The sequence below is a fragment of the Crinia signifera genome, chromosome 12 (assembly GCF_055691185.1).
Source record: "Crinia signifera chromosome 12, ASM5569118v1, whole genome shotgun sequence".
Lineage (NCBI taxonomy): Eukaryota > Metazoa > Chordata > Amphibia > Anura > Myobatrachidae > Crinia > Crinia signifera.
This window is the reverse complement of record NC_139228.1, coordinates 16,172,379-16,194,689: the sequence shown is the minus strand read 5'-3', so window position 1 is coordinate 16,194,689 and position 22,311 is coordinate 16,172,379. Positions and strand designations below refer to the sequence as shown.

Genomic DNA, 22,311 nt, shown 5'->3' with positions numbered 1-22,311 from the left:
GCCCACACACCCCTATCACTACCCAGCCTCCTGTTTTCCTGTGTCGTGACCTCCGCCAGTGGGGAGCCGCTGACTCAGAAACACCCTACTATACTATTGCACACACACACACCTAAACAACATGCACACACAGCCCCCCCCCCCACACCCACAAATGTCACTGTACCATCCACACTATCAATGTACATCTTACTCTGTAACCGCTTTTTAATTAAACAAAACAATACACACCCCCTTCCACATCATATGCTCTCTATTTAACACATTTCACCTATAACTCAAGTTGCAATACAGGCATCTTTCATACAATTCTAACCATCTTTTTCATATACAAATGTTCACAAATTAAGGGGGCGCAGCCCCTTACGACGGTGTGAAGAGCGCCCGTAGGGCGCGATGAATCACCTAGTGTTCATATAATGTTCATATAATGTAACAGGCAAAACCAGTGCTTGTGGCTGCCAATCATAATATATGTGGACAAACAGGAGCAAATCCTGTCCCTCACCAGATAACTGACATATAAACACAATGCACTTTATTTAATATTTTTGTTCTGAATTGCTCGATAAGAAGCATTTGGCCTAGGGGTGCCTTGAAAACATTTTGATGCTCTAGGGTGCCGTGATTCAAAAAAGTTTGGGAACCACTGCTTTAAACAGTCGAAGGGGGAGTGCTATCACCCCCCCCCCCCCTTTGCTCAGCAGCACAGCACACACCTACAGCATGTGCTGTGCTGATAGGCTCAGCATGAGTGTCTCACACTGTAACACACTCATGCTGCTGCCGATCGGGCCCTTCCAGCAAGCCTGGCCCCGGGTAATTAGTAACCGCTCCCCCCCCCCTCGGAGGCCCTGACTGCAGCTATCTGCTCTGGTACGAACACAGCAGCAGTGGGCGAGTAAAGGTGTGTGCTGGAGGCTGGGGACAGCCCTGCAGCTTTCATAGTGATGGGCTTGCCACTGTCTGATGTGGCCAAGTTCGATTTCTTGGACCTAGACCACGCCCCAGCTGTCCCGATCTGCTGATGTTCCTGGAGCTTGGTAAGGACACCATTTCTAAGCACTGGCCATAAGACGCTGTACAAGTGTAAAAGGATTAAGTCTCTGGTCTGACCCAGTTTGAAACAGGGTTCCAAATCCCGAATCCCTGGACTTTGATGGAAAAGGCATAATAGCCATCTTCAGATTGGGTTAGCAGACGCTTTCCAATGGAGAGAGCTCTCAGAGGGAAGGGGGATGCATTCAGATCTCTTAGATTCTTTCAACACTTCTGTGCAGTATTGTAATGTCACAAATGCTCAGGAACAGTCAGGACAGAGCCCGGCAGTGTCAACTGGGGTCTGCAGTAAAAGAGCAGAGTTTTGCATTTGCTGAGCAGCTGTACCGGATGACCACTATGATAGTGTAAATAGCCGTATTCCTAATCGCAGCAATAAGCAAAATCCTCATAGTGTATTTTACATGGATTTAAAGACCACAATACACAAAATATGTACACAAATAAATACATACATACATCTAAAACAGTTTTTATGTATTGCATTAGAAACTGCAGATCAGTGTGAGATGATCCATAAGTGTGCGAGGTCCTTTTAGGGTGCTGAGTGGGAGCTGCTCAAAAATGCGCACTTCACCCACGGAGATCTTGCAAAGCTCTAAGCACTCAGGCCACTCCTATCATCCACGTGCCAATGCATGGATAGGTGCATGTGCAATCCGCAATCGTGGCACATGCATCGTCTGAAATATTCATGGGATGCATCTAGCTTTGGATTTCCGTCCAACTCGTGCACAGGCCCAAAACCCTTCCATGTGCTGTACTGATGTTTGCATTGGAGATTAGGTTGTAGAGGGAAAGTAGAGAGGCTAGTTGGTTGGCAGGTTGGAAGGCATTGGTTTAGAATCATGGCTCCCTATAGTATCAGAAATATTGTCCTGGCACCCCTAGGCCAAAACATTTTTATGGAGTAATTTTGAAAAAATATTAAATGAAGTGAATTGTGTTTTTGTCATCCTTAGGGTCAGTCATGTGGTGAGTGATAGGATTTTCTTATGTTTGTCCACATATTTTATGATTGGGAGCCACCAGCACTGGTTTTGCCTATTACATTGACAATAACATTTTTTTTTATTGTCCTGGACCATCAAGCCAGGGCACCCATGCAAGTGTTCTGAGGCACCCCAGGGTGCCTAGGCATACAGTTTGGGAACCACTGGTTTAACCAATTTATCTGAACAACCATTTTTGCCTATTTTCTGGCTTTTGGGAGTAATTGTCATTTGCTCGCAGACATCACCAGAATTATATTTCAACTAGAAAGATTGGACAAAAAATCTTATAGTGTGCATCCAGCTATAAGAGATTTACACACTAGGTGATTTTCCAGGTTATCCTGAATCGCCCTGTGTGAACACAGCGGGCGATAGCTATGTGCAGCCCCGCAGCATCACTATCGCCTGGACAAATAGTTAGTGCGGGCAAGAATATACTTGCTACACTGTATATTTTTGGCTGCTGCTCCTGGGGCTGGCGGGATGTAGTTAGCTGCCTGTCTCACCGGGGAGTCCCGTGTGTACATGTCTTTACTCCTGCAGTCTATAAGAGACATTGAAACTAATTTGTTGGTTCCAAAGTGCAACATTTTGCTTCCTTGCGTAATTCCTCACGTGTACTGTACCATCTGCTTTTTGTTTCTATACTATGGCTGTGTGACTTTGTTACTGTTTCTCTTTTCTTCAACCGCCCAGAATTCCCCAGAAGAACTTCCTGGAAAGGTTCAGCCCACAGTGTTTAGTATATAACACAGTTTTAGCTGATGCAGGCTCAGCTAGAGGGGCGATACTGCCAGAAGAGGAAACCGTTCTCTCATTCCTCCAGGTAATCAGTCTGCTTTCTCTCTCATCCCTTGCAGGGCCTCTCCAGAAATGTACAGTCTCTTTGTCGGCTGTTGATGTTGTTCTTTAGGCTTTTTTCGCTCCTAACTAATTGGGAAAGCTAAATTGTGAGCGTGTGTTTTTTTGTATGTGGTATAATATATAACAATAATATACATAGAGGAATATGACTTTCAAAACAAAGTTGAAGTACGCACAATCTCGTACACCCTAAATAAACAATAATAGTACTAATAATAATAAATCTCTGTTTTAAATCATTTGTATCCTTAAGTTAATTATGAAATGTTTTTAATTGTATGAGAAAAAAACGGCATTGGCATTGGTTTATTTTTTATTTGGGTAAAGGGTACTTGTTTCCTAGCACGGCGCCACCGATTTTGATTGTATTGATCGGGTCGGAAAAATTGCGTCGATCGCATGCCAACCAAATCGCATGCGATACGACCGACGCAATCGACCCGATTTTTACATTGGAATCAATGTAAAATGGTCCCTGAGACCCGATTTTACATTGATTTCAATGTAAAAAGCCCCAAAACCCCCCATTTTAATAGCAAACCCCCCCTGATGTTTGAAATGGCCCCCCATTGTTAACGCCACCTCACTATTGACGCCCGGCAGCGGTACACGTCCTCCGACCTTTTCATACCCCCACTATCCACGTCAGCGTGGAGTTGATTTTATATAGTGTGGCGAACGCAGCGTGCCACCGAGCCCGAAGCGTGGCGAGCGGACGCGCATAACTTCACAAGTATACGTGTCCGCTCGCCACGCTTCGGGCTCGGTGGCTCGTTGCGATCTCCACACTATATAAAATCAACTCCACGCCGACGTGGATAGTGGGGGTATGAAAAGGTCGGAGGACGCGTACCGCCGCCCCTCGCTGCGCTCGCCATGCTTCGGGTTGGCGTCAATAGTGGAGTGGCGTTAACAATGGGGGGACATTAACCATACTTTCTAACCCTATACAATGAGAAATTGGCCATATTGGCCCATTTCCCATTGTTCCCTATGTAAAATTGGGTTGATCAACCCAATTTTAACTTTAAAAAGTAATTTAACATTATTCTCTATGGCAAAATCGGGTTCATCGCGTCGGTCGCGTCGGTCGCGTCGGGGTCCATTATAATGGGCCACGATGGACCCGATCAATGCGATTTTCTAATTTAACATTATTCTCTATGGGAAAATCACGTTGATCGCGTCGGTCGCGTCGCGGACCATTATAATGGCCTGCGAAGGACCCGATCAACGCGATTTTGTCTTTCACCGGCAAATACACTGGTGATTGACATAAAATCGGGTCCATCCATCTAACCCAGGGTGTTGGTTTGCAGGAGATATGCCTTCTTATTATTATAGAGATTAATAGAGACAGTTATGATGCCACAAAAGCTTGGTGATTGATAGGAAGCCAGTGTTTGCCGTTTACTGGGAGAGTTAGGGAAAATACAGGTGTGCCTCGTTGTTTTCTGAGGTTTAGGAAAGCCATACATATGTATTCCATTAAATGTTCTGATAGCATTTACCAAACAATTTACTTTACAAAAGCGACACGTGTTAATAGGGAATGTGCAGATAATTAGTTCCATATGTATGACCTGACTTTACATGCGGTTTGTGTTTTCCAAATTTCTTCATCTTTAATGAGACCGGCTGACAGCATCCTGACTGTGACTTACCGTCTCCTGATGGGAATTCGGTCATTTGGTCTACAGCATGATGGTGGACAGTCAGTAGGTTGACACCATTAGGTCGACATGGGAAAAGGTCGACCAGGGTCTAGGTCAAAATGGTTCTAGGTCGAAAGGTCATTAGTTCGACAGGTCATTAGTTCGACAGTGTCTAGGTCGACAGTCAAAATGCTATCTGGGTGCTCAAGCTTGTCTTATTATGTATGTGTGGATTGTCTATTGCTGTATTGCTTACATCTTCAGCTATATAAATACAATTATTATTATAATTATAATTAATAATAAATGCCTATGCCTATGGGCACTTTCCGCAATGTACCCAAGAAGAGTAAACGTAAATGCATTTGTCCCAAAACCAAGTGACATCATGAGAAATGACCTCATGCGTTCTTGTAGTATCAGTGATGTCATTAGTTCATGATGGAAAGAGGTTTTATTCATATTATGCCTGCCAATCAATACTGGTTAAGCCCACAAGAAGCTGCTTTTCTACTAAATAAGAGTACACGTATAAACTGGCCATGATCTAAATGCTGTGATCCTGTGCTCCGCGGCACACATGGCTACCAGCACTGCGTGTGTGTATTTGGCATATATTAATTCTCATTATCCTTTTGTTTCTGCAGCACAATGATTTTCTACTTCCTGCTCGTTGCTCTTCCACTGGTGAAAGCTATTCATTATCAGGACGATACACTGAATTCTGAATGGAAACACTGGAAGAGAACTTATCAGAAGCAATACAATGGAAAGGTAAATTGTGAAAAACTCATGTCCACCTTATTCATGCCAACCATGTCTGTCAACCATAAGCTTGTGTTGACCTTTTATCACTGTCGACCATTTCAAGGTGTCGACCCAGTGACTCTTAACCTAGACACTGTCTACTATTTATACCGTAACCCAGCACAAATAGTTGTAGTGTTAGCTTTGCAGCAGTTCCATGAAGATGAACAACAGACATACATATAACTGGGCTTTAAATACAGGAAGCTGTTTTACTGGCAGGTACTTTACAGACTAGGAAACATTTGACCTGCTAATCTATCCAACCTACAGTACTGTACGTTATCTCCTCTTTTACAGGTTGAAGAGATATTGAGGCGTCTTATCTGGGAGAAAAACTACAAATTAATCACCAGCCATAATGCAGAGTATTCCCAAGGGATGCACACCTATGAAATGGCTATGAATCGCCTAGGAGACATGGTGGGTTACTGTAATGACAGAAGGGCAGTGCCTGGTGTGTTCCCGAACCCCTTCTGTCCCTAACATATCACATGTAACTGCACCGATATTTCTATACATGAGTGCAAATGACCGATGTCAGTCATCCTCTGTATGTCCACCTAAAAATGGCCTGTACTCACTTTAAAGGGGGGTATCCCATTGTACCTCCTTTTAAACACTGGGAACAAAAATTGGACCGTTTTATAAATGTTTTCATAATCTATTCATATCTTATTGGATCACCCTATAAAAAGTCCCATTTCACACGAAAAGCTCAGGTTCCGTGAAACCTGTGTGTTGTCCCCAGCTGCAGCCTGGGACAGGTGATACAAATCTCTGATAGTACAAAGATTGTGCTGGCTTATATGTGCCAAATAGATAGCCACGAGTGAGCCTATTACCTGCGGTTAGTGTTCGCGACTAATAGCAGATCGCCCTAAATCGGGATTTCACACCCTACTCCATACAAAAATGAGTTGGACTGTTTTATTGTATTCTTTTTGTTTGTTAACATTCATATATTTATGCTTGTATTAAGTATGCTGCATGTATATGAAGAGTGTAAAATATAACTATTACGGGAGATTTATAAATGCTTGGAGGGAGCTAAAGTACAGAAAGATAAGGTACCAACCTATCAGATCCTGTTTGGTTGGTATTTAATCTCTCTCCCCAAGCTTTGATGAATTTACCCCCTTAGATTATGAAATTGTTAAGGTGGCCATACACCATTTATCTTCAGATCTGGCTGGTTGGAACAAAAGCATGGTTATGGATGAGAGCAAATGACAGTTGATCATTTGCTTGGAAATGCTGGAAAACTGACAAACTGTCACTCATCCATACCCATGTTTTTGTTCCAACCAGCCAGATTTGAAGATAAATCTTACTAGTGTATGGGCACCTTTACGGTGGAACATCTAAGATTTTTCAACTGGTCTTCTAACTGCAAAGATGCAATTGGAAAGCCTTGATTTTTAGAACAATCTCATTTGCACCAGAATATGCATGTCATAGGGACTGTAGCCAAGCTATGGAGGTATTGGCAGTTAAGTGGAATACCTCACTTCTTGTGGTACTGCCCATATAGATATAGTATTCCTCTGCAGAATGCCATATTACAGGATGCAGTTAGAATCCCGGCAGTCGGAATCCCAGCTGTCAAAATCCCGACCGCCGAAATCCTGACACTTTATCCCTCGACACCCAAAGAGGGAGAATAAATTAGTGTGCCGAGCGTAGCAAGGCACCGGGCCCGCTGCGTAGCAAGCAGAGCGAGCCCGCAAGGGGGAGGGGGGATCCACGTGTCCCCCGTCCCCCCTTGTTGGGATTTTGAGCGCCGGGATTCCGACCGCCGGGATTTCGTACCAATCCCCATATTACAGCCCCAATCATTATTCACAGTTTCTTGTCTCTCCAGACCAATGAAGAGGTCGTGGGTACAATGACAGGACTCAAAGTTCCAACACACAACAGAGCCAGGAACATCACCTCTTATGATGATGACGGAATGGTAATGATCCCTGACTCTATTGACTATAGGAAAAAAGGCTATGTCACACCAATCAGGAACCAGGTAAAATACCCAAGACCATACTATCTATTATTAAACAAATATTTGTGCTGTGCTGTGTAACGACCTCTGGATCTGATCATTGGCTAGGAGGTATATTAGGGATAATATTGATGACCTAGGGTTTAGTTGCTTGAACCATTCTGGTACACATCCAGAAAGCTTCCTCTGGAGACGTAGCATTTACAATGCAAAAGCGGAGTTGAGTTTTGGCCAACGATTGTGCCTGAAGCGTCTCAATATGTTTCTAAAAATGTATCATCGTTGTTAGACAGGCAAATACCATTCAGCCGTCACCACATCAGATGATACAGGGATCTCTTCTGAACATTGAGCTTTATTAAAGTTTTACAGATTTATACATGGGTAGTTCAATAAATAAGGTATCAAGACCTCTCATATGTAAAATGTTCTCTATTTCATTCTAATTTCACACCATGCCAGAGCAGGTAGACCACTATTTCCTATCACTCCCATTAGACTGCGCCTCATATCAGCCATAATGTCCGTACATCAGGTGCTGATGGAGACATGGTCACACATTGAGGTGCGTAGTGTGATCAGATTCTGCATCTAAAGAGAACAGCAGAATCTGACATTCATCCACTTGTCGAGGTGTAGGGTGATAACATCATGTCATAGAAAACAGGACTTGATCACCGGACACCTCCACAATTTGGTAATGAATGTCAGCTGCTGAAGTGACCTTTAGAGGCAGAAACCTGATTGCACTATGCACCTCAATGTGTGAGCATGATGCCAGCTGCCCGGCCATCTTACAGCTGATGCTGGGAAAGTGGGGCAACGTCTTTAAGCCATGACAGGAAGCAGCGGTCTACCTGATGGGAAATTAGAATGAAACAGATAAAACACGCAAAAGGTCTTGTTACCTTACTTACTGAACTTCCCTCATTGCTGAAACACTGAGTTTTCAGTTTTTAAAAAAAATAACACTTAGGTATGATTTTATTATTATTATTATTTTATTTATAAAGCGCCACAAGTGTTTCGCAGCGCCGTACAAAGGAACAAATACAGGGAGACAAAACTTGGCATAACATTGAATAAATAACAAAAATAGGAGTACAAATAAAGAGAGCCACAGTTCAATACATATTACAGCTTAAATATAAGTAGTGGAGACTCAAGCAACATACAACTAGAGGCTTGAGGCCAATGATGGAGATGAGTATGAAGATGGTCACTGAGTGTTGGAGTATAGGAGAGCTGTGAGTGAAATGTGAAGAGAAGTGGGCTTTGACAACAGGAGGGAAGAGGGCCCTGCTCGGAGAAGTTTACAATCTAGTAGGAAGGGGAGACGGACAGATTACAAGAGGTGTGAGCACGTGGGTGGTGGCTAGATAGCAGGATATAAATGATGATATGCCCAGTTAGAGATAAGAGAGCCTGGAACAGCCCAGGGTGTGTGCTGAACCCTTTAAATGCCAACGTTGCTGTGAGAGATCCTCAAAATATCCGCTAAAAATGCCAACGCCGCTCATGGAGACTGTTCTTTCTTTGTCACTGTCAGCAATGCTGGCCTTATAGCGGATCTCACCAACTGAATCCGGTTATTTTGTACTAGTTTTGAGATCATAAGCAAAGTACGTATCAGGCCAGATGTCCAATATTGTCCTATACTGTCACTGGCGTAGCTATGACAAATTAAGAATAAGGTGTTATCTGTTCTATAAGCCCTATAGCCATGGTGTACATTAGAGGTAGATGCCAATAAGGAGAGCGCAACATGAAACCAGTGGACATACATCACACAAGCTGAAGTATAGAGCATAAGGAGAAAGGACTTGTTCAAATTGAAGCTTACATGGAACATCAGGATTATATTGAAGTACGGTCTCTGCCTGCTTCATTTGCCTATTTCTAACTTCTAGAGGAAGTGAAAAACAACAAACTTAAAATAGTTTGATGTGCAGGCTGGAGAGAACAGCTGTAAGCCCTGGTCTGACGCCGTCTGTCCTATCTATGCTTGCAGAGGTGGATTCAATGCCTCTCTTGAATTGGCAGCAGCTTCTAGTTCATCTTGATGCAGTTTTTATTATACAAATACGGAGCAGGACTGCAAAACCGGCGTCTCCTTTATCTCTTGGCTGTAAACACGTCCCACCCAACCGGGGGCTCACCTTCCAGCCAATGGAAGGGGCTGTTAATGAGATGCAAGCAGGGCCATCTTAACAGCAGTGTGGTCGTCTTAACAGCAGTGTGGGCTCCTGGGCAAAGCAATGCACTGGGGCCCTTACCCATTCTCCCCTATTAGGGGTGGGGGGTGCTATCAGCAGCAGCTTTGATGTCCCACGGGTGGCAGGGGGTGCTCTATCTTCCACTCAGCACGTAGGACCTGGAGCAGTAACTTCTGCTAATTACTCCTTTACTGCACAGGTGGTGGGAGGGAGAACACTAACGTGTGGAAGGGGGCACTGAGCTGAATGAAGGGTCCCTTGTAAATGACTTCCAGGGAGGTAGGGGGTGTTTTATACGCAGGGGAGGGTTGGATAATGGAATGGGCTTAATATTCGTCATTTTCCGGTGAAAGTGCAGCTTGTTTGACTGCAGATATCGCCATTATCTGGAAATAGATTTCTTAGCCTTCAATAGTATAAAAAACTCAACTTTCAGGAGGTGCTGGGAACTTGGGGATCAGAGATCAGGAGCCAGAGCAATCCATTGACAAAAATATAAAACTGTACACCAGACGTTTAGAGCTGGAGCAGGGACCGGCTGCTGGAAGGCTGATATCTGGTTCTGGGCATAATAGAGACAAGCCGATAGTATCGACAGAAAGATGAGAGTCCCAACTTTTGGAATATACTCTCAGAGAAATATGACTGGGAATTGCAATTAACAGGTCGGATGTGGACTGCTGCTTTGAAGTTGGATATCTCCAGTTTCCCAGGGCCGATTTTCTAAATTCTGGTATCCCTGGAAAAAGGGGATCCTCAGCTATCAGAATATGGCCCTTATACACCTGGGGACCCTGGGCAAGTGCCTATTAAGCCCATACGAATAGACGGCCCTGGGTGCAAGAGCACACATCGTTAACAATATTGAGTGTACACACTAGACTGGCTCAGAAGGGCCTAGTGTGTATAGGACCTTACTCCTAGCCATACTTGCCTACCTTTGAAAACTAGTTTCAGGGAGATTATATTTGGTAGTTGAATTTTGCACAGCGCCCCATTGAGTTGGCGTGTCATGCTCCCCCCAAGGGGCGTGTCTAGTTCCATATATGGAGAGATAGTGAAAAGAGATTGTGAACGTGGCACCTAGAAGCGTGGGGGTGTACTGCTACATCTGAGAGGAATCTTGTAAAATAACATATACAAATGTAGATGAGTCCAAAAGAAGTGAGTAAGAGCTACTATACTTGATAAAGTGCTGGGAAATGGTGCTGATGATTCAAACTATCTCTCATTCCTTTTTTCCGCAAAAACCGTGTAATGTGGGCTAGGTGAAATGAGGGAGATTGATAGACTAATGAGGGAGAGAGGGAGTTTGATGCTATTTCAGGGAGTCTCCAGCAGAATGCAGGCGGGGAGGCAACTATGCTCCTATCTCATAGCCAGATGTTTTGTATCTTTTTAATGGTTTGAATTGTCACTGTCACATCTACGAATGATAATGTTTTCCTGGTCTCCAGGGTAGCTGTGGGTCTTGTTGGGCATTTAGCTCTGTGGGGGCTCTGGAAGGACAGCTCAAGAAGAAAACCGGGAAACTAGCGGTCCTCAGCCCTCAGAACCTGGTAGACTGTGTTAAGGAGAATGACGGTTGTGGTGGAGGCTACATGACCAACGCTTTTGCGTATGTACGGGATAATAAAGGCATTGACTCGGAAGATGCTTACCCTTATGTTGGAGAGGTCAGTACTCATGACATGAGCATTGTGGTTCTAGATGTTGAGCACATGTAATCCAGTACACTAAATCCTTTAATAAAGACCCAGAATACCTACTAGGTAACAAATGCAAGAGCCCAATGAGTGGAAAGAGAAATGATTAGTGTTTTTGCTGTCATACTGGCTCTCACACTACCATATAATGAATTTCACGGTGTAGAGGATTAACAGCAGCAATCTAATCCAGGGCTGGTTAAACTGGTCCTCGAGATCTACCAGCAGGACAGGTTTTCCAGACCACCTAGCTGGTGCACAGGTGTAGTCATTTCTAACTGTCACATTTTCAAACATGTGCTGCGTTCATTCTAAAGATCCACAGTTTGCCTGGAAAACATGACCCATTGGTAGATTTTGAGGACTGGTTTGGTCACTCCTGATCTAATCCATACAGGCTATGGGGTCAATCCTATTAGTGCCGAAGGGTGCGAGTTGCCATCCGGTTGCCGTTTAAACTATGAAAATGGCACCCGAATTAAGCCCATCTTGCACCCTTAACAGGGCTGAATTTGCTTAAAATTGCTCGCACCCCTATGGAGGCGCAAGCACTTTTAAGCAAATTCAGTCTGCCGTAAAGTGCGCCGGTGCCGTGATGATTCGCAAGTGCAAATCATCCGCACCTAATACGATCGACCCCTAAGTAGTATATAAAATAAAATACAGAGTTCCAGTCAATTTCTGAGTCCTCCGGTGTGCCTAATGGGTCCAATCACAAGACCTTGTTCTAGGTTACCAAAACCACTACTCGGTAGCCTAAAGCTGTGGACATCGGTTGAGAGTTAGGGACAGCACGTTGGGAGAAGTGGGGCCTTGCTGCATTGAGCAGCGTGGACCTCCTTCTGAGATGGTATAAATAGACTGTGCTAAACAGCCTATTTCTACATTCCATTCCAATGCTGCGGGGCTGCGCATCAGGAACAAATCGGGATCGGGTGCTGCATAGCACGGTGCGATTTGCACTATGTGCTATGGGATTTTGAACCACCATTCTCAGGTAATGCTCCCAGTGCAGCTGCCCATTCCCTGACCCCAAATAACCACAGGATATCAATCAGGATGTGGCTTTGGGGGCAAAACGGGACTGGTCCTGCACATGAGCAGTACAGATACAGTCCCCTCACCATTGGAATACGATTTTTTGGGGGCGTATTTGTATTTCTGGCATTTACTATGCCAGAAATACAAATTTTCGTATTCGTATTGATGGGACATTTGTATTTGTTTTTACAAAAATGAATGATTACACCATCGATAGAATACGACAGAAATCAACATTCAAAAGAATGATGGTTCCTGATATAGTAAGCGGCCGTATTAAAAATACGGCCGCTAATTGGCGTGAAACAGCCAGGAATGGCCGGGAAAATACGGCAGGAAAATACACTTTATTTTCCTGTCGTATTTGGCAGAAGCCTGCACAGATCAGTCAGATCCGTGCAGGCTTCAGTGTAAAAAAATTAGAAACATAAATAAATAAATAAAAAACGGCGTGGGGTCCACCCACAGCCGTAACCAGCACAAGGCTGAAAGAGCCGGGGCCGGTAATAAAAAAATCAGGAAACCCGGCAAATAGGGGTTCCCCGATTTTTTAAAACCAGCCCCAGGGCCGTTACTGGTTCCCAAAATACGGGGGACAAAATGACTAGGGGTCCCCCGTATTTTAAGAACCAGCCCCAGGCTCAACCAGCCAGCAGGGTAATGTCACAGCCGGGGGACACTTATTATATAAGTTCCCACAGCCAAAACATTAACCCTACTGACCAGTCAGCCTGGCCAGGGGCCCTGGGGGAGTGGGGACCCCCCAATAAAGGGGTTCCCCCCCTCCAGGACTTACCTGACCAGGCTGAAGCCTGGTGCTGTCCCCGGTGGCCCTGGAGCGGTGGCCACCGGGCTGATGAAGTTGTGTAAAAAAATAGATTAAACTTTTATTTAATACTGTGGAACTATGAGTCCCAGCAAGCCTCCCCTGCATGCTGGGACTTGGAGAACCCCAAGTCCCAGCTTGCGGGGCATTATAGGGCCCGCTGGCACTTGTAGTTCCACAGTATGAAAAATAGTAAAATAAACACACTGACACCCAAGAAAAATAAAGCTTTATTACATCCAAAGCCCACACATACTGATACTTACCTATCTTGAGCCCGTAGGTAGCCCTCGGTCTTGGTCCGGGTCCATGTCGGCGTCCGGGGTCCAAAGTAATCCATTGGGGACCCGTGAAGGCAAATTATACTAACATGTCTCCTCTGGCAAAGATCTGGTCCTCTTCTATCCTGAAGTAGTCCAGGTCTTCGGAAAACAAAAAAGCACAATTGTCCCGGTACCCTGTCGCGAACTAACAGGAGAGACGCTGATGGTTCATGTTCAGCGCCTCTCCTCCGAATGATTCTATTGGCTGCCTAGCGGCCAATCAGGAGCCGGATTTCAAGGCTTCTGATTGGCCGCTAGGCGGCCAATAGAATCATTTGGAGGAGAGGCGCGGAAGATGAAACATCTCGGTGTCTCTTCTACCAGTTCGCGTTTTTTTTTTTTGCAAAGACCTGGACTACTTCAGGATAGAAGAGGACCAGATCTTCGCCAGAGGAGACATGTAAGTATAATTTGCCTTCACAGGTCCCCTATGGATTACTTCGGATGCCGACATGGACCCGGACGCCGACATGGACCAGGACACCGGACCAAGACCAAGGGCTACCTATGGGCTCAAGATAGGTAAGTATCAGTATGTGTGGGCTTTGGATGTAATAAAGCTTTATTTTTCTTGGGTGTCAGTGTGTTTATTTTACTATTTTCCATACTGTAAAACTACAAGTGCCAGTGGGCCCTTTAATTCCCTGCATGCTGGGACTTGTGGTTCAACAAGTCCCAGCATGCGGGGGAGGCTTGCTGGGACTCATAGTTCCACAGTATTAAACAATAGTTTATTTTTATTTTTTACACAACTTCATCAGCCCGGTGGCCACTGCTCCAGGGCCACCGGGGACAGCACCAGGCTTCAGCCTGGTCAGGTAAGTCCTGGAGGGGGGGGGGGAACTCCTTTATTGGGGGGGGGTCCCCACTCCCCCAGGGCTGACTGGTCGGTAGGGTTAATGCTTTGGCCGCGGGACCTTATATAATAAGTGTGCACCGGCTGTGACATTACCCTGCTGGCTGGTTGAGCCTGGGGCTGGTTTTTAAAATACGGGGGACCCCTAGTCATTTTGTCCCCCGTATTTTGGGAACCGGCCCTGGAGCCTGGGGCTGGTTTTAAAAAATTGGGGAACCCCTATTTGGTTGGTTTCCTGATTCTTTAATACCAGCCTCGGCTCTTTCAGCCTGGTGCTGGTTACGGCCGTTTAAAAAAAAATATTTTTATTTGTTTAACCTTTTTTTTTTACACATTGCAGCCTGCACGGATCTGACTGATCCGTGCAGACCGCCTGTACGGGTTCGTATTAGTGGCCGTATATACGGCTGCTAATACGAATCATTATGCCATCGGAGGGTTACAAAGCCGTCGTATTTGACTGCTTTGTAAATTACCCTCCAGAACACGACTTTGCATACGGCTGAAACAATCATATCATACCTCCCAACTGTCACGATTCCGTCGGGACAGTCCCGATTTTCGGGTCCTGTCCCGACGTCCCACCCGCGGCAGGCATTGTCCCGCTGCGGGGGGTGGCAGTTGGGAGACCCCCCAATGTAGTAGAATAGACGTTGTGCGCATGCGCACAGCGTCTATTCTCGTATGAAAATGAGGTTGCGGCTAATTAGCATAAGCCGCGCCCTCATTTGCATACGCCACGCCCCCTTTTCGGACGCTCGCGCGTGTCCCTATTTCTTCACATGAAAAGTTGGGAAGTATGTCATATTGATTCGTATTAAGAATACGAATATGATTTTTTGTATTCGTATTCTTAGTAAATTTCCCCCATTATATGAAGTAGAGCTGGGTAACAGAGTTCACAACAGCATTAATTTAATTGGAGTCACTGGTATACCACAACTTTTTTTTTAACTTTATGCTTTTGATCATGAACCATCACTTTGCATACGCTTGTCTCTCGCACATTGATTGTGTAAATTTTACCTGCTGTTTGTGTTCTGTCACAGGACCAGCCCTGCAACTACACTACAGCGGGCACAGCAGCCAAATGTAAGTCATATAAGGAAGTGATGAAAGGCAGCGAGAAGGCATTGAAGAAAGCAGTGGGGACTGTTGGGCCTGTGTCAGTGGGCATTGATGCCAGCCTCTCCTCCTTCCAGTTCTATAGCAAAGGTATGCCTACCAACCAGGCATGTCCAAACTATGGCCCTCCAGCTGTTGTGAAACTATGAGTCCCATCATGCCTTGCCACAGTTTTGTTATCAGGGAATGCTACAACTATAGCAAGGCATGATGGGATGTGTAGTTTCACAACAGTTTGGATGCCTGCTATAAACTAACTAATCACAGTGTGTGTGTGTGTATATATATATATACAGTGGTCGAAGTGGGGCGGTATACGGGGGTATGGCATACCCCCACTTTAATCTGAAGATTAAAAAAAAAAGTTTTTTTTCCCCCTCAGGATGCTCTCTGATCACTCAGCAGCACATATTGTGCTTTTGTAATACCCCTGTACAACGGGGCAGTCTGGCAGGGGACGTTGATGGACAGGGGGGTGTCCGAAGGTGCGCACTATATTCACTCTTTACTTTTCCATACCCCCACTTCAAAATTTCCATACCACCACTTCAAAATTTCCACTTCGACCACTGTATATATATATATATATATATATATATATATATATATATATATATATATATATATATATATGTGTATATATATATATATATATATATTTGTGACTAACGTTTAGGGTCCAACTTGACAAAGGGGCATTTGGACCTCGAAACGTTGGTCACTATGGAATTCATTTAAATACAATTGTTTTATCAAGAGGCTTCGGGTTATGTATGGGCGTCCCCACGAAAATGCTTGGTGTTCCCCCTGGAAACGCGGGTGGGCGTCATCTGACGTCAGCGCCCGCCCTGTCTTCGGCGGACACCGATAAAAATAAATGTCGGTTCAGACTGACTTTTATTGACGAAGGGGAGAGAAATCTTTCGATGGTCGGCAACCATCGAATGATTTTTCTTCCCTTTGGCCGCATGCAAGGGGATGTGTTTGCGTACATCCCCTTGCATGGTACCGAGTGGATTCGGGCCGGGCGGTGGGTGGCGTTTCAGGGCTCGCTAAGCAGTGAATGACCGCTGCTTAGCAAGCCTTGTTGAATCAGGCCCAAAGTACCAGCCAATCAGCTCCTAGCTGCTATGTTACAGGCTGTGTTTGAAAAATGTCAGTTAGGAGCTGGTTGGTTGGTACTTTATCTGTGTCCTCTTTTTATCCATCCAAAGCTTAGTAAAAAAAAGACCCGATAAATACGAGAAAATGTCCTATAAAAATGAATCTCTAGTTCAAATAAAATAGACGACTTAATTTAGTTAGTGTTTGGCGCTAGTGCTTTAGTGCCACATAGTGGTACATACAGAGAACTGCAGGCTGCAAAATAGGAGAGATCTTTACATCACAGTTTAAAATAAAATTGAAAGAGCTTTTAAATGACGACTTGTACAATGAAAAAAACAATATGTGTTATGTTTTGACCTAAGTGGCACCTGGTTCGTCCAGCTCACCATACATTTATTTTGACATTGTTGTGTGTCTTTTTTTAGGCATATACTATGATGAAACCTGTAATGGAGAAAATATAAACCACGCAGTCCTTGCTGTGGGATATGGAATACAAAAGAAATCCAAATTCTGGATTATTAAGAACAGGTATTAAAGCAGTATATCCTGTATAACACCTATAATTCCTGATATTGGTAAATTGGGCAGCATTGCATCCCCCGTAGAAATCTCCAGTGAGTCAGGGAGATTGCTGCTATTTCAAGGAGCCTCCAGCCGAATACAGGAGGGAAAGCAACTATGGTTTTGCTTTTGCCTATAGCATTGATTATAAATAATTTTGATTGTTCCTGGACCACCAACCTCTGCAAGTCAGGGCTAGTTTGTAGCATATGCTAGGTATGCAGGTGAGTAGGGCGCCCTGACTCCGCTACGCACCCAGTGACATGCAACCTTGGTGTGCCCCTGGGTAGTTCCTGTTTAGCCTTGGAGATGCACACAGCAGCCAGGAAGTATTATTGCACCTGTATCCGGCACCGCACGACACTACACAGTCATACCTCCCAACTTGTGTCCAGATGAAATAGGGACACTCGCGCGGCTAAGCCGCGCGAGCGCCCGAAAAGGGGGTGGGGCGTATGCAAATGAGGGCGCGGCTTATGCTAATTAGCCGCGACCTCATTTTCATACGAGAATAGACGCTGTGCGCATGCGCACAGCGTCTATTCTACTAGATTGGGGGGTCTCCCAACTGCCACCCCCCGCAGCGGGACAATGCCTGCCGCGGGTGGGACGTCGGGACAGGACCCGAAAATCGGGACTGTCCCGACGGAATCGTGACAGTTGGGAGGTATGCACAGTGAAGAAATGCCAAATAAACCACAGCTCCTAGCAGCCCTTGCTGCAGGTTGTAATGTAAGGGGCACTACAACTGTGCGCATAGTGTAAGGGGTACTACAACAACGCAGGCTTGCCTACCCCCCCGGAATAGCCGGTAGGCTCCCGGAATTCGTGTCCCCCTCCCGGCCCCCCGGAATGGTGGTCAAGTCTCCCGCATCAGCCCGCTGTCCCCGCAGCCCCCCTTCCCTGCTGCGCTACATAGTGATTTTCGCGGGTCTGCGGCGAGGCTAAAATGACACGGATCCCCGCTACAACTGTGCTCATAGTGTAAAGGGAACTACAACAATGGGCATAGTGTAAGGGGTACTACAACTGTGCTCATAGTGTAAGGGGCACTACAATGGGCACAGTGCTAGGGGCACTACAACTGTTCCCATAGTGTAAGGGGCACTAGAACAATGAGCATAGTGTAAGGGATACAAAAACTGTGCTCATAGTGTAAAGGTACAACAGCAATGGGCATGGTGTAAGGGGCACTACAACTGTGCCCATAGTGTAAGGGGCACTACAACAATGGGCATAGTGTCATGGGCACTACAGTCATGTGCATAGTGTAAGGGGCACTACAGTTGTGTGCATAGTGTAAGGGGCACTACAGTTGTGTGCATAGTGTAAGGGGCACTACAACTGTGCTCGTAGTGTAAGGGGCACTAAAACTGTGGGCATAGTGTAAACTGCTCTACAACTGTGGGCATAATGTATAAGGGGCACTACAACTAGCCTAGCCCTATCCCATGTTGCATTAATTTTTCCATGAATGCTTTAGGCAAGCGCAAAAAGTACTCTGAGGCTCTTGATGTATAAATTCTGTTATTAAGGAATTTGGGCTCAGGCCCGCCCTGCTGCAAGTGCACTGAGACACTCCAGAGTGTCACGGCACCCAGATTGGGAAGCACTGATGTAGGAAACAAGCAGTAAAATAAAAAGCGACCTGCATTACAAATTATTACCCAGAGAGTTTCTATCTTTATCACAATGTTTAATAGAACATTTTTTTCAGGTATTGTAGCAGCATCACGTACTGTACTAACCATGGTTATTTGGTGATCCATAATGTAATCCCTTTCTGCTTTGTCTTCACAGCTGGGGTGAGGACTGGGGGAATAAAGGCTACATCCTAATGGCCAGAGATAAAGGGAATGCCTGCGGAATCGCCAACCTAGCCAGCTACCCTCTAATGTGATCCGCTAGGGGAAGGACAATGGCAGCGGAGACCTACTTTGGCCACATTACAGGTTAATTCGCTGTGATACCTGAGTCACAGAATGTACAACTTTCTGCAGCAATCACAAATGTGATGCTGTCCACCGTGCACCCACAGCCTCACGCTCCCGGAGAGGAAACGTAGCCAAACTAATCAGTACTTTCAAATTCTTTTGGGATTTTTAAATGAGTTCCGTGATAACAAAAATCTGCGAATAACTCCCGGAGGCAAGGACTTCTGACTTCTTAGTGATCCATAGCACTGCTGGCATGAGTCGCCTTGGTTGGCATGACAGTGTCCCTTATCCATGGTAAGGATTCAGGGTACTTGTGTATTATAACGGCGCCCGATTTCATCCAAATCGCATTTGATATCGCATCCGATTTATCGGCCGATTTGCGGCCAATTTTCTACCGATTTGATCTGCGATGCGATTTTGCGTCCGATTTGCGTCCGATTTTTTGCCGATTTTCGGCCATTTCCTGATGATTTGCATGTTATTCCATCCTTGCACACCCCCAGGTACTATGCGATGGTATGCGATGTGATTTTCGGGAAAATGCCCCTGATTGTACAATTAAATATCGCATAGCAACGCATGCCAGCAAGTGGCATGCGATGTGCAATGTTAAATGCACCCCCATTGTTAACGCCACCCCCACTATCAACTCCAACCCGAAGCGTGGCGAGCGCAGCGAGCCCGCGAGGGGCGGCGGTACGCGTCCTCCGACCTTTTCATACCCCCACTATCCACGTCGGCGTGGAGTTGATTTTAGATAGTGTGGCGAGCGCAGCGAGCCACCAAGCCCGAAGCGTGGTGAGCGCAGCGAGCCCCGCGAGGGGACTCTGATTACTTTACATGTATTCCGCGTCCCCTCGCTGCGCTCGCCACACTATCTAAAATCAACTCCACGCCGACGTGGATAGTGGGGGTATGAAAAGGTCGGAGGACGCGTACCGCCGCCCCTCGCGGGCTCGCTACGCTTGCCACGCTTCGGGTTGGCGTTGATAGTGGGGGTGGCGTTAACAATGGCGGTGCATTTAACATTGTAAGCACCCATCAGGGTGATTGTACAATTACAAATCGAATCGCTTTACATGCATCGCATGGCATGCATCACATGCCACTATATTGCATGCGATGCACTACGATGGAAATCGGGGGTGTGCAAGGTGTGCAATAACGGAACAGCATGCAAATTGGCCGTGTATTATCACGGCGCCCACGAAATCGGACGAAAATCGGCCACAAAATCGCATCCGATTTTTCCATGCGATTTGCGGCCGATTTCGTGGGCGCCGTGATAATACACAAGTACCGGATTCAGTACAATGCTGTTTGATTGGTCATTATGGAAAAACAATAAGTAGTAAGAACTTGTGTGCTTGTATCACTGAATACCACGACAAGGGAATCTTTGTTAGCCACCGATATGTTCTTTAGAATTTAGGATGAGAGTCTGGTACTCTTGGATTTTTAAGCCTTTTTTTATCATTGATGTTGAAGATGATTGGTCAGAATGTGTCTGTGTTTTGAATTGCATTTGCCTAGTGATTAGTGTGTTTAATAAATAAATAAAAATCCATATGTGCTTTATGGTTATTATAACGTTTTCTAAATATTCCTAGCTAGTAAAAGTGACCACTTGAGGGGTTTATTCTAGTTCATTCTTTCTGACAAAATCCTTCTTAGATGGACAAAACCATGTGCACTGCAGGGGGGCAGATGTAACATGTGCAGAGAGAATTAGATTTGGGTGAGTTATTTTGTTTCTGTGCAGGGAAAATACTGACTGCATGATTTTACACTGCAATATAGATCTCACTTTGAAGAAAAACCCCACCCAAATCTAATTCTCTCTGCACAAGTTACATCTGCCCCACCCGCAGTGCACATGGTTTTGTCCATCTAAGAAGGATTTTGTCAGAAAGAATGAACTAGAATAACCCCCTTGTCACTGGCCAGTGCAGGGGTATTATTTATAAATGGCAGTAAGTAGATTGGGTATGGGATTTTATAGTTGAACCGCAATATAAGTTCATGGGGCTGCAAGCTGGATTTTTATTCAGGTCACAGAAATCTCGGTTAGTGTTATGACAGGTCGACAGGTAGAATTGTGGATATGCAGTGACCATGTCGACATGCATCTCTGAATAGGGACCCTGATTCGCGGAATCCCTCCCACTCCATCCAGTGGCTGTGCACGCTGTTGTTTCCCACTTTCCTGCCACCCAGTGGCTGTGTCCACTCCCCACCTGAAGGCAGTGTCGCTCTCCCACTACCCGGCAGCTGGCTATCTGTCTTCCCATCCACCCCTCACAGTTGCTTTCCAAACCGGAGGCATGAACAGCGGTCATTGTCAGCATCCATGTGTCAGTCTTGATATGTGTCAAAACCTGTGTCAGAGTCTTGACGTGTGTCAGTGTGTGGGCAATTGTCTATTTGTCAGCATCTGTCTGTGTCTGTCAGCATCTATTTGTCAAAGTCTGTTGATGTGTCAACGTCTGTGTGTCAGTGTATCAGTATGTCTTTCAGTGTGCCAGCTCCTGTATGTCAGTATATGTGTCAGCGTCTGTGTGCTTGTCAGTGTCTGTGGATCAGAATATGTCTGTGTCAGTGTCGTCATCTGTCTGCATGTCGGCATCGCTACTCCAGTCTACATCTTTGCCCCTCTCATCTTAAGGCCATTCCCCCTTTTGAGCCACACTACCACTGGAGCCGGATCACACCCTTAAGCATTTGCCCATACCGATTCCCCTCGTCCCCTGATGGTCCTTCATGCCCCAGTCCGACACTGTGACACATACACAGTTTTTGATCAGGAATATTATGCAAATCTAGATGAAAATATTACAAAAGAGTCTTCAAGCGCTTCTCGATGTCAGATTAATTCTATGTCTGATATCATGTCTTAAAATGTCCACTGGTATCTCTCAATACACATATAAGAAAAAAAGAAGAGAATATATACTCTGTATGGTGTAATATTGTCAAATTCTATTCTAGCAAATTCATAACTGTGGGAACGGTACCCTGTATTGTTGTCCATTTATATTAGTTAGACATCAATGGCTCAAGATGGAGGGAGAAATGGATCTCCAATACCGATCCTCTTCCCCTTAGAAGTTTTTCAACATGTGTCAGTCTTCAGATTATTCCACAGATTCCATTGATGGCTAAACAGTGATGTTTGATTCCAGCTGCCATTCAGATATCAGCAGGAGCCACAAAGTTGAATGTGAACAA

General features: G+C 45.3%; 1 protein-coding gene and 1 long non-coding RNA gene across 2 annotated transcripts in view; one reads left to right on the top strand and one right to left on the bottom strand.

The window, feature by feature from the left end:
• LOC146050031 (uncharacterized) overlaps positions 1–22,311 on the bottom strand; it is a 74,830-nt gene that overhangs the window by 26,993 nt on the left and 25,526 nt on the right. The window lies entirely within an intron of this gene.
• Positions 2,681–19,720, top strand: CTSK (cathepsin K). The gene is made up of 8 exons (XM_083167700.1): positions 2,681–2,880; positions 5,221–5,347; positions 5,681–5,803; positions 7,245–7,400; positions 11,053–11,271; positions 15,397–15,562; positions 17,005–17,110; positions 18,944–19,720. Exons 1-8 carry the CDS (start codon positions 2,819–2,821, stop codon positions 19,041–19,043), a joined length of 1,059 nt encoding a protein of 352 aa, XP_083023826.1. The 5' UTR covers positions 2,681–2,818; the 3' UTR covers positions 19,044–19,720.